The following is a 13,485-nucleotide window of genomic DNA, read 5'->3' on the forward strand; positions in this document are numbered from 1 at the left end:
GGCAAAGTTAAGCCATTCCACATGAACTGGTTGGTTGCCTCTTGCAAATAGTCACCATGCAAAGTGAATTAAAGTGCTCCAAGGGGGCAGCCTCACAGCTGAGGCATGACTGGTCTCACCATCTGGCAATTTTGATTTAATCAGCAGGATTCTGTTCCATTCTGCTCTTACTGCAGATGGGGAAACGGAGATGGTGAGCCTTTATACCTTGTCTAATAGTATTTTAATACTTTTCTAATAGTATTTTTTCATTGGCTGCATCTCTTGAGTAGGGTATATATCAGGGATAGGGCAAACTTTTCAGGTCTGTGTGCACATTGGTCATTTTTCTCCAGGCCCAGGGTGCATTTGTCATTGTCTCCTGGGATCCTCTCTTTTTTGCCCCCCTCTGTGGATTCTCTCTCTCTCTCTCTCTTCACTCCATGGATTTGCTCATTTCTGCCCACCCTACAATTCCATAACCAATTCCCTGAGAGTAAGCCCAACTGAAATCCGTGGGAGTTCTGAGTAGACACATGGGATCGTACACTTAAGTGCCCTTATGGTGGTATTTAATTTCTTTAATCAGTGGAGCCCCTATTTTAGCTTTTGTTTCTTGCTCTTATTGTTGAACATTGATTGGGGTGGGGGTTTACCACCATAAAAACCACTGGATTTACTTTTCAGATCTTAAAAAAAAAAGATTTAAAAAATGAACAATTGCCACTTGGAAGAAAAGCATGCTGGATTATTAGACCTTGTAAAATAAGACATATATATATAATAGGATTTTTAAAGGATGTTTAATTTTAATATTTTTTTATTTATAGTCTTCAAATTGAATTGTTCAGTGTTACAAATAAAATACATTTCTAACTTCTGTCCAATTGTGACTCATTTGTTTTTGTACAATGTTACCTTAGTGATGCTACACAGTCCAGACTCACTCATACCCATCTATTAAAGGTCATTCTGTTATGCATTTCGAAAGGATTGTTTTATGTTCAATTAATCTTTCATTAAGTACCTGCAGATTTTCTTTTCCTCTCTCTTTTTTGTGTGAACTCAATTGACACCTAGAAATCATATTGTAAACTAGTTTAGCGTCTTCTCCAATTTTCTTCTTCCTTCTCAGTATGGACCCCCACAAAGGCCAAATCTGCCTATTACGATAACTAGACCTTATCACAGAAACTTTTATGTTGTATTTGCAAGCAGGTGGGCAGGAGTATTGGACAGTGTAAAGCTACTCAGTGTGCTCATGTCTGTCAAAAGAAGCTGCTCATGTGAATGGTCCACTAGCAGGAGCTGCAAACCTACAAGTTCTTTTATGAGTTCACAGCTGTCATGTTACACTGCTTGCATTAGTAGACCACTTGCCTGAACAGGGTTTTGTTTGGATTTTTTTTTTAAAAAAGAAGTTGGGTCCAGCATTTCAACAGAAACAACAATGAGCCACAGCTTAGATAAGAAGTCTCAGAACTCTGGCTCTTGACCTTAAAATACACTAGGACTGACAATATTTATGCCCTCAGGTTAAATATGCTTTTAAGTATATTGAAATCATTTTTATTCAAATAAAATGCTGCACAGGGGATCTAGAATATTATTACCATCCCTAATTACCTAATAAATCTACACTTCATCTATACATCTGTGCATAATGCATTATACAATACCGCTTATTTTTGTAACTGATGAGTAACAGGAGGCACTGTGCTGAGACATCCTCTGCAAGAATAGCTGTGTACTTAAAATGTGAATGCTGAAAGTAAGGTCTCTTGACAGGAGTGTTTCTAAAATTAATAGAGGCTTTATTCATATTATGTTCTGGCAGAGTAAAAGTGTGATAGACAACCATGTTTACATCTGTAATCATCACTAATAAAATGTTTCTTAACCAGTGTACTAAATTTGCCATTTTACAGTACTTATTTCGTTTTGGTGTCTGATGTTTTAAACATTCTTGAAGAAATCACCCACCACCTCTAGACTGTTTGTTATGTGAATGTTTTGCCTTATTAGGTGAAGGTGGGCTGTATAGGGAGCCGAACTACGAGCCTTTTTCTGACATAATTTGAAACACATCGTTTTTTTTTCTTCCTGTCACTATGTTGACGTTTTGTGCTTTCTGTGCTTTTTTATTATTATTATTAAAGGTCCCTCTTACAGTTCCAAAGTGTTCTTATTTTCAGTAGGAACAGTTAATATTTTGACCGGGTTCTTATGATCAGAGGGGTAAATAAGCAACGGTGGCTTAATTCCCCCATCACTTGTGCCAGAAGGATTTGTATGTCATGGGCTCTGGGTGGTTTATTAACCACAGCAATAAACTACCCTAGCTAGGTTTGCACGACACCAGCATGTGTGGCAGGAGAAGTAAGCCATTCTGATCAATGGGCCTTATCCCCATTTAAGGGTGTATTGCAGCATTCAATTACTCTAAGAACACCTTTTAGGGACAAATTACCTGGGAATGCTATCAATTAGGGACTTTATTATAATGATGAATAGAATAAATGGTGGAATCCAAGGTTCAAATATCACTTCAGCCATAAATTCTGAGGCTGGCCATTGACAAGCCTCCATTCCTCAGCATCTTCCTTATAATATAGAAATAATGATATTGTTCCTGCTGCCGTATAAGAATTTTGAAAGGGTTAGGGGGATAATGTAAAAAAAGTAAGAAAAAGCATCTGGGATTTTTCTTAAAAGGAAACTATTCATATGCAATAGAAAGCCCATGTAGGATTTACACTTGAATCTGGGATGTGGGAGGAGCAAAATATTTAAGGGTTGTTTGTTTAAAAAGAAAGGCCTATCAGAGAGATCTCAATAGTACCTTGATAGTATGCTTTTTAAAAATCCTCAGACCAGGTCGGCTCCATGTATCTGACTAGGTGTGATGAAGCTTTTATTTCAAAGAAGAGCCTGCACAGTTTTCGGATCAAGACTGCTCTGGACTCAAGGAAAGGGACTGAAGTCAACCTGGTGCCCTCCGGATTTTGGGACTACAATTCCCATCGTGGCTGGGGTTGATGGGAGTTGTAGCTCCAAACAGGTACCTTACCCCTGTCCTAGAGTTAGGATGTCTGTTGATGGTGCTATATAAATAAATAAATAATAATAATAATAATGATGCTCCAAATGTGCAACTCCCCACGTTCCACTAGAAGTTGGAGCAGTTCCGCAAGAGCAAGCCCCCCCCCCCCGGATTCTGCTTCGAATGTATAAACCGGACTAGAGGCGTGCCACAGTCCAGCCAAGCTGAAAAAGAAGACGGTGGTGCGATGCGTCCTCCAGGACGGCAGAGCGGCGCTCTCCGACTTCGCCCCGTTCCGGAGCGGCTGAGGCGACGAGAGGGGACCCAAGCCAAGGCCCAGGTGCCGGGGGCGCTGCAGGAGCCTCGCTCTGCTTCTGTCTTTCCCCCCGTCCGCTCGGCTGCCTGGTTATGGAGCGGCCGCCCGCGGTGCCAGGAGCGGGAAGTCTGCCCCGGGGCTTTGCCGACGGAAGCGCTGCTTCGTCCTCCGCGCTGGACGCGGAACAGCCGGGCTCCGTGAAGCCTCGGTTTGTGGGCAGGCCGCAGCCGACGGATTCGGGCTGGGAACGACTCCGGGCGCTCTTCCTCCGAGAGTGAGTGAGAGGCCGGGCAGGAGGGCGCGGGAGGCCTCCACAGGCTTCATCCCGCCTTCCCTCGAACTATCCCCTCGCGTAAGAAGCCTGTGGCTGTAGTCGTTGTTCTGCTCCATCACTCACCCGGGAGGGCTGGCGCGGGCTCCGCGGCGCTGTCATGGGCACGACGAACAAAACCATTGGAAGAATTGCTGGGGAAGAGGGAGGGAGGGAGCGAGGGAGACGCAAGAGCGAGCGAAGCCTCGGGCGAAGTCTCCCGCGCACGCTGTCAGTCGAGGCGGGGGGGGGGGGCACAGGTGGGGTGGAGAGGGGTTGAATCGCGGCCTCCCTCCAGAGCCCTCGATGCCAACAGGATGCCCTCCTGCCCCGCCAGACTTGCGGGAAGTGTGATCTCGCGCTGCCCCTCACGCTATTCTCTTCGAAGGAGCGCGGATCTGGGGCTGGGAAGGGGAGGGGGGAGATTCGAGCACCGCCTCACCTGCTCAGAACTGGGGGTTCTGCCCCACGTCATCCTTCAGCGCCCCACAGCCATTGACTGACAACGTTTCCCATAAAGTACATTTCTCACTGTCCTCCTGTTTTTGTAGCTGAATTTTTGTGAGCTTAGCAGACAACTGACCTCTATTGACAATGTCACCTCATTTAATGTTGATACTATATTGACCCTGTTCAGATGACACGCTAAGCCACGGTGTTTAAACATTTTGAGCGAAACATTATGGCTTAGTGTGTTGTGTGAGCCATAACTTAGCATGTCATGTGAACCATTCCTAACTGTGGTGGCTACATAACCATGATTTAAACATCCTCACTAACCATTTGCTGCAAGAAGGTTAGTAACCTAACCATGGCTTAGTGTGTCATCTGAATAGGCCCACTGTGGGTGCAGGAAGTTTCTGAAGAATGATGAAGGTTTCATAGATCTGTCTTTACGTAGACAGTCCCCAAAGACTGAATTTTCATGAAGCATTTTTTTCTTTTATAGTGAACTAAATCGATACCCAGAAGAAACTCTGAATATATTCAAAGCAACATTTTCAGGGGGTATGATTGGACTGTTCTATGGAGGTATACCTGGCTTTAGATATGCCAAAAAACGATACATTGAGCAGAGCGAAGCAGAGATTTACCATAATCGTCTGGATGCTGTGGTATGGACAAATATCTGGCATGGTAGATCGCATACTGAATTTATCTTCTAGATAGTTTTTTTAACCCCTTCTTTAGCTGAAGTCCATTTACTTGGTGTTCTGAATGGAGGAAAGAACCATCGCAGACCAGGGACCACACCAGGAGCTTTGCTGTTGCCTCAGATAATATTTTTCACTGAAGGCAGTTCACACAAGTATTGAAAAACCATGTAATAAAAGAACAAGTTATGTGTATGTGTGCATGAAACGGTCCTTTGTTCTGGCAATGTCAAAAGCACTTGAATTGTTTTCTGTGCAAGGCTTTAACCCTCCAGCCCTCTGTCAAAAGAGGCACAGGTAGGATGTGCATGCATGACTTCTACAAAGAAAGCAGATGTGTGAAAGTGGAGGCTCTGGACTTTTCAAAGATGTCTGCTTTCTGCCTCTAGGCAAAATGTTTATCCCTACATAGGACATCTCACTAGCAGGCCTGGTTTTTTTATTAATGTTAGGAATAGTCCATATAGAATGTCATTTTGAACATGATAAAAATTTCTGTGGTATAATATGCTTTTGTACAATAAAATTCTGCTTTCTAATTTACTCCACAGCAATCTGCACATCGTGCAGCGATCAGGGGCTTCGTCCGTTATGGCTGGCGTTGGGGCTGGAGAATTGCTGCCTTTGTGGCACTATTCAAGTAAGTGGACTTGTTAGTTATGGGAGGCAACCCCTGTGCAATGCCCCAGATACGTTACAGGTGGAAAACAGTTCTACAGTGTTTCCATTGTCACTCATGAGAGCAGTTACTTGCACACTGAGGTAGCTTATTTATTTATTTATTTATTTATTTATTTTATTACATTTATATACCGCCCCCCAGCCGAAGCTCTCTGGGCGGTTCACAACAATTAAAAATAGTAGACATTAAAAGTATACAAAAAATTTAAAAAACATAAAAACAGTATAAAAACAACAGTATTCATTTAAAACAACAATTCTGGGGTCCATTAAAACAAACTTAACGTTATTAAATGCTGTTAAAATGCTGTTAAAATGCCTGGGAGAAGAGAAAGGTCTTGACCTGGCGCTCTGGACTGTTTGTGTGCTCCTCTCTTCTGATGGTACAGCTGCCTTTGGGCTCTGAACAGCAAATCCCCAAATAAGCCAAGAGAACCTTTTCTATCCCTCATAAAAGTTAGCATTTTGAGAACTGTTGCTGCTTCTCCTTAGATGTTTGTCGTCCTTTATCATCATCGCAGATCAGTTTATGGGAACTTTCAGGTGACAGATTACAATCTATTTATGTACATAAGGTCTGAAATATCACATGCAGACCTTTTACTTTGTCCCTAGAATCTCCTTCAGATAATATGGGGCCCTTGATCAGTAGCTATCTTTCATTCAGTGGGTTGTTAATACAATATCACTGTCCGTATGAAAACTATATTGAGCTGCAATCCTATGCACACTTAACAGCACAGTCCTGCACATGTCTACTCAGAAGCAAGTCCCATAGAGTTCAGCCTTAACTTGGGAGTAATAGTCCAAGTGCCTATGACAAAAAACTTATCACATAAGGTACAAAAGTTTTGACTATCTGGACATCTTTAAAAAGTTGTGGCGTCTCCTAAACTGCAAGTCCTATGGGCAACTGCTGGGTCTTTTAGGGTGTGGAAGCCCCGCAAAACCACTCTTTGGGCCCAATAATTACATTATAAAGTACATGGCTGAAACAAGCAGCATCTGTTGGGGAATAGTGTATATAATTCCAGACTGTCAAATCTGACTAACTTCAGGCATATCTCCTTTTTGACCCCTCCAAAAAGGGGGGCATTAATTACATTATAAGTTACATGGCTGAAATTGGTACCATTTTGTACAGATCACCTTCCTCTATCTTAAAATATCCAATATATCTGGTATATGTGGGGCCAACCCCAAATCAGGCCACTTAATATGATCAGAATCATAACAATTTCCATTTTACTGAGTTAAGTAAGGAATTGATATTGCTGCTGTGGAAATGTATTGGTACTTCTTGTTTTTTTAGCATTCTGTTGAAGGAAGTCTACATAATCATCATCAGCCACCAGACAGGACCATAGAACCACCTCACAGCAGGATTGCTAGGGGTTGATCTCGTTAAGAGGTGCAAGCTGGAGACACACAAGGTTGTGTTACCATGATGATGTGTACATTGTAACAAATGGGCACATGAAGCCATTAAAAATTGCCCATTGGTATTGCAATAAAAAGTATCCCTGGCTATAGGAAGTTCCTTAATATTCTTAAATGTCTTGGGCAGAGTGTGAGCTCTTGAAAAAATAAGGAAAATAAGTGGGATTGAACGTAGTGTGAACTGGCTTTTGAGTTAATGTATATAGGATATTTTTTGAAGTGCTGCAGCCTCTTTACCAAGGATCTAGGCTGTCAATATTTATTTTCATAATCACCCTCTTTGAGAGTGAATTGTATAGGACAACGAGAATATTCTCTTTCATCTATGTCTTATTAATAACAGACTCATGGAACTTCTAGAGGATTAAGAGCAGTATGGGGAGCATAGGTTCCTCTGTCCTAGAGGCAAAATGGGACTCTATTTGAAGGTAGCAACCTCTTATAACAATATCAGCAGTAGTTAGAGAATCTCACCCCTGTAGAATTATGCCATATTAGTGAAGTCCTCCCCACTGTGTGCTAGAAGGATTTTAAAGAGGGGCCCTAATCCACATGTGGTGGTCTTGCCCTTCTGCTCAGACATTTTGGTAACAGTGCAATAATCCATTCAGTTAGAAACTCCCACTTCACCCATTAGCAATCTTCTATCTTCAAAGTATTGGTTACAGCAGCGAGAATGGAAATGGCTAAAAACTTGAGAAGAGCCACAGATCCAGCTCATAGTTGCTTCTCAAGGGTTTAGCACAGTGCTCCTGACACATCACAATAGATTAATAGATGTTGCCAAACAAGTTTCATTTTTAGAAACATAGTTTCCATTTATACTTTATATAAATCAAGGGTTTTCTGGGCAGAGTCCATTCATTGCCCACTCTTTGTTCTGAATAGATGACTTTACTTGAAAGGAAATAGAAATATCAATTAATACTTTTACCTGTTAAAATATGTTGGCAAATGACAACTACACAATCCTTCATCTTCCTAGGATTTGGATATTGTTTGTTATTATAACTTCATTGTTATTGCATTTCTTTTAAAACTTTATTTAAAGTTTTAAATTATTTAAAACTTTATCTCATATCATTGAAGTAGCACTAACTCTGTGTAAATAGCACAGCCATTATCCCAATGAATGGCTGTTTGTGCATTAATTTTCCTCTATTTATCTCAGCCTTCCCTAACCTGGTGCCCTCCAGATGTTTTGGATTTCAAATCCCATCAGTCCCAGACAGCATGATCAATGGTCAGAAATTATGGGAGTTGTATTATGAAACATCTGGAGGGCATCTCAGTGGGGAAGGCTACTTTATCCTTGAAGATAAAATGTGTGTGGTCACTTGGTTGTTTTTTTGTTTGTTTTTTAAGTACATGGATTAGGAGGGAGCATATATTTTTTTTCTATATGTGAATTGTGTCATATGGAAAAGTTACATGTGAAGTGCTTCTAAATACTCTTGCCATCTCTCCCCCTTTGAGAAAATACATGTTTCTAGTCAGGATTTAATATAGGGTGACCATATGAAAAGGAGGACAGGGCTGTACCTTTAACAGTTGTATAGAAAAGGGAATTTCAGCAGGTGTCAGTTGTATGCCTGCAGCACCTGGTGGAATTCCCTCATCATCACAACAGTTAAAGCTGCAAAAACTATAGTAGAGTGATCAGATACAAAAGAGGACATGGCTCCTGCAGCTTTAACTGTTGTGATGAACAGGGAATTTCACCAGGTGCTGCATATATCTAAATGATACCTGCTGAAATTCCCTTTTCTATACAGCTGTTAAAGATACAGAAGCCCTGTCCTCCTTTTCATATGGTCACCCTATTTAATAGGACACTATTTAGGCCTTCAGAAATAATACTTCTTTTCTTCCATTTGTCAGGTTTTTTTTGTGTGTGTGTGTGTGCTAATCCTTGCTTTTCCTCCTCTCTATTGTAGCACAGTAAGCACTGGTTTGTCTGTATACCGGGATAAATTTGTCATCAGTCATTTTGCCATTGCAGGAGGTAAGACTACTCTACTTTGAATATTCATTTTTGAATGAGACAGAAGTATTGATTAGATAAGATTAGTTTTGGTGCTCCCGAGACTTGCTTCTTGGTCGATCAAGCTTTACATTTTGAACTGTTAAGGCTGTTATTCAGTAATATATGGGTTTTTTAAATAAATAAATAAATTCTTAACTAGGAATATCTTTGAGATTGTTTTTTTCAGTCTGGCTTATTTCAGAGAAAATCATTTCCGGATGTGTGTGCTTATGATCACACATTAATATTGTTCCATCATATACAGCAGTTATTAGGTGAAAGGCTGTTACAGGATTATGAAATTAAAGGATTAATAAATAACTAAGACTGCAATCCTGAACCTGCTTACTCGGGAGTAAGTCCTATTACACTCAATGGGACCTATTTCTAAGTAGTTATGTAGAGAATTGCAATGTCAGTTTTGTGAAAGGTGAATAGAGCTTGAAAATTTAGCAAAGGGGATGCATATTCCCTGTAAGATTTTCCTACTTAAAAAAACTTTGAGTGAAACTGTTTTTATGCTTCCTCTGAAAACTTCTCTAAATGGATCCTGATTTGTATTTTTGAACATGCAGGAATTAAAACTTACAATTAAAAATACTTCTTAAAAAAAATCTCAGTTCCTGTCCTAACTGAATTCCAGTCGGTATATACTGGCTACTGTGAAACTGCTGCAATCCTCTGACAAAGAAATTAGGGTGACCATATGCAAAGGAGGACAGGGCTCCTGAAAGGGAATTTCAGCAGGTGTCATTTGTATGCATGGAACACCTTCTTCCATGCATCTTCATCACAACAGTTAAAGCTGCAGGAGCCCTGCCCTCTGGTCTATGAAGCCAGTCATAGACTTCTCAGGTTGTGGTCTAAAATGAGACACCGTTACACATTACAATTACTCCAGGAAATGTGTATGTTAATCCAGTGTTTCCCACAGCCATTGTGTTTAGTGTGGACATCATGCCTACATATGCATAAGTGCTTAAAGATGTAATACCTTTAAACATCCACATATATACCTATATGATGTCGACACGTTCTTCCATATGTCATTATATTTGGAGCTGTTTGTAGTTGAACCTCTGGTTTGCAGTCCTGGAGCCACATTTCATTTCACAGACTCTTGGAAGGGGAGGCAGCAGGAATTATAGAATTGCCATCTCTATGTATTGTGGCTGAAACTTCTCGTAAGCTTCCTTGCATGGTCTGATCTCATTTGATTTGATTTCTAGCTTGTACTGGAGGCTTGTTCAGAATGCACTTGGGCTTGAGAGGTTTGACTGGAGGCAGCATTTTTGGAGCATTGTTGGGGTAGGTCGGTCACATGTGCATGCACACCCAGGTGTACCACTAATCACAATTGCCATCATTTACTAAGTTTTGGATTTCATTCCAAGCCAATTTGTGAATTTTTGCAGGATTTTACTGAGAATGGCTCTCTTCCTTTTAGTTTTAGACTTTTTCTGTTTTCCCTTTCATATTGGTGCTAATAACCTTTTTTCCCTTCTCAACTTCCTTTATCTTTACCTTTAGTATCGTGGATCTTTTTCTTTTTCTGTCTCTGTTAATGTTTAAATGGGTGGAGGTGCTAATTAAAAAAACAAAACAGTCAAGATCACTAACATGGTCAGTTTTTAATTTGGAGGATGCATTGCCCTTTTGTTCTCAGATTTTTAGACTAGCATGCTGTTGTTGTCAAGTTAAATGTTTAATAGTGGTAGGTTCAGCATTTAGGAAAGGTGTATGAAACTGCTGGCCCATAGGCCAGGTCTTACCTGTGGGGCATTCCTATCTAGTACACTACCTGTTCCTCCATGGCTGTGCCATGGCTTCCCTGGTGCCCACTTACCACTACTAAACATTTAACTTGACAACAGCAGGCACGCTAGGCTGAGAACAAAAGGGCAATGCATCCTCCAAATTAACAGTGCGCATGGGCTCCCAGTGCTCTCCCCCTAATGGAAGGTGAGAGAGAGGGGAAACTTGCTCCACTGTGAGCTGCTGCCACAAGGCCCCCTGAGGCTTCTCCCCTCGCCTTTCCGAATAGAAAGCATGCTCTAGTACTGAATACAGGGCTGTTGGGCACACAAATGTCAGAGAGTGGGGCCAGCAAGAACTGTTCTGTTTCTCTTCCATTGTGTTCACTGAGGTTGTGAATGGGAACCTCTGAAGAGCCGTAGATTTCATTCAAAAAAGTACTTTAAAAAAGAAAAACCTAAAACATGCTTAGGTGAGAAATATAGAGCTTAAGGTCTAGGAAAATCTGTGTATATAACAAACAGTAACATAACCTTTTCTGAACACCTTAGGCGCAATCCAACAGAATTTCTCCTGCACCCCACCTACTGCTAGCAGGTGGCCCCCAATAGATTACCTGAGGGTATATGGCCCTCAAAAGAAATACTTTTGTAAGCCGCCATGAGAGCCTTTTTTGGCTGAATGGCGGCATAAAAATACTTAAATAAATAAATAAATAAATAAAAGAAGAAAAAGATTCTCCTTCACTGGTTTAGGGCATCTATTTAATGGGAAAGATGATATGTCCATAGAGAATCGTGTTCTGTAATGGTGAGAATGGAACTATATGAGTGAAGAATGATAGATTCTTTTTCTATATCTGGAATGATTTGTTCTGCTATACTACACTAATAGTTTTGATGTATGTTGAATGATGGATGATATTGAAAATAATTTCTTATTCCTCTCAAAAAGAAACAAAAGACTAAACTAAGGGATGGAGAGAATGTTCAGTACTATTTATGGTTGACTCTGGAATCGCAAGTGCTTTTTGAAAGGAAATGAATTATTGGGGCAGGGACTGCCAGAAGTGCTGCATCAGTGATTTTGTGAATGGCCCTCTCATCATTTATAATTGCTGTCATTCTAAAGTGTTCGTATAGCTACACTTACTTTTTGTGTCTTTTTACAGTGTCCCTGCTGGAGGGTTACTAATGGCAATGCAAAATCTTACTGGCGAAACCATGGCTGAGAAAAGGAAACGGGAGCAAAGGGAGCAATATGAACAGAAGTTGGCAGAGTGGTAAGGAACCAGCGCTGTTCTGTTTTAATTATTAGCTCTGGTTCTGCCCCAGGACAGATATCATCTTTATTTCTTACCTTTCTACACAGCCCAATAGCCAAACTTAAAACCATAAAATGCAACAATAACAAACAACATAATCTAAAAAACTTTAAAAGTGTTGAGAACTTAATTTAGCAACCTCACATTCTGTGTATCCCTTAAACTTCTTTTCTTCAGTATGGCAAAATTAGAATGGAATAAAATCTCCTGAAATAATGTGATGTTCATCCAATGGTTCTTAAGTACTGCCATTTTCTGTGTCCAGTTTGTCCATTTAAACTGCAGATGGGCATTGTGGGAAGTTGATGACTAGGCATATATTATGTTGGAGGATGTACAGGTAGATAAGCCCTTTGTACTATAGCTGGTGTCATTGGGCCTTGCAGTAGTGTTGCCAGAATGCTTGAAGTGGTATAACTGGCCGGCTGAAGGGTATAGTTCTTACGTTAACATATCTGTAAGGAGATAGATTTCTGATGATAAGCAGCAGTTTCAAATTGAAGAGAGGGTTGTCCATGAGCAAAGGATAGTCTTCATGTTGAGGATTGCATGAAGTTATCAGGTCATTCTGAGATTGGTTATAATCCAGTAACGATATGTCAGGGATAAATGGGTTGCCTTCAAACTCCAATTTTACTAATCTTATCAGGAATGTGATGTGGAGTTTTGATTCTATTTTGTTTCCTCCACAGAACTAACCTTTTTTTTTTTTTTTTTTTTTTGCTTTAGGCAATCCAGACTCAGCATTATTGAGAATGTTTCAGAAGAAGTAGATGGTGTCCCTCAGGAAAGAGCTTGGGAGAGAGATGCTAAAAAGACGTAGGAATTACTAAATCTTCCTTCAAACTCTGAATCATACATGGTCAGCAATCAGCTTAGTGCTGCGAACTGAACTCTTAACTCATTGTGTCTCAAGATCTTGTGCTAAAGTCCTCCTTACCCCTACTGCCCATGGCACAATAAGCGATCCTGAGAAAAGTTCCTAAGTTTGGTCAGATAAACTTGTGGAATGGGAAGTTCAACTTCAAAGGATGACTAGCTCCCTTTTTGTTGGAAAGAGGAAAGCCTGCATGCTTCTGTGGACATATTAATGAAGTGAAAGAGGCACAGAAAAGTACAACACTGCCTATTGCTAGGGCAAGCTGTAAGTGCTGTAAGATGGTCGTATGAAAGAGGACTTCAGGATAAGTAGGGTTGTTGAAGATTGGAAATGCTTCTAAAAGAATAAAGGACTGCAAAAATAATTTGGGATTTTCATATTAATTGGTATATGAATTACTGGGTTTGGCATCCCTCCCCTTTTGAATATTACTGATCAGGACAGCATCTTGGAAAATTAAGGACATGATTCAATGCAGATTCAATAAAGTAATCTTAGCCTTCCTTGGCATATGTTACCGGCCTCTTTTTTCATATAGCAGAGTAAATACCTCAGGTTTGTTGGTGTCCAAGGAAAT

General features: G+C 40.6%; 1 protein-coding gene across 1 annotated transcript; it reads left to right on the forward strand.

Moving 5' to 3' along the window:
* The first annotated feature begins 3,384 nt into the window (after window positions 1-3,384).
* On the forward strand, window positions 3,385-13,272 carry TIMMDC1 (translocase of inner mitochondrial membrane domain containing 1). Its single transcript, XM_063126787.1, has 7 exons — window positions 3,385-3,612; window positions 4,598-4,763; window positions 5,354-5,442; window positions 8,861-8,928; window positions 10,179-10,257; window positions 11,876-11,986; window positions 12,758-13,272. Exons 1-7 carry the CDS (start codon window positions 3,431-3,433, stop codon window positions 12,849-12,851), a joined length of 789 nt encoding a protein of 262 aa, XP_062982857.1. The 5' UTR covers window positions 3,385-3,430; the 3' UTR covers window positions 12,852-13,272.
* The last annotated feature ends 213 nt before the right edge of the window (window positions 13,273-13,485 follow it).

The sequence above is a fragment of the Elgaria multicarinata genome, chromosome 5 (assembly GCF_023053635.1).
Source record: "Elgaria multicarinata webbii isolate HBS135686 ecotype San Diego chromosome 5, rElgMul1.1.pri, whole genome shotgun sequence".
In the NCBI taxonomy this organism is placed as follows: Eukaryota; Metazoa; Chordata; class Lepidosauria; order Squamata; family Anguidae; genus Elgaria; species Elgaria multicarinata.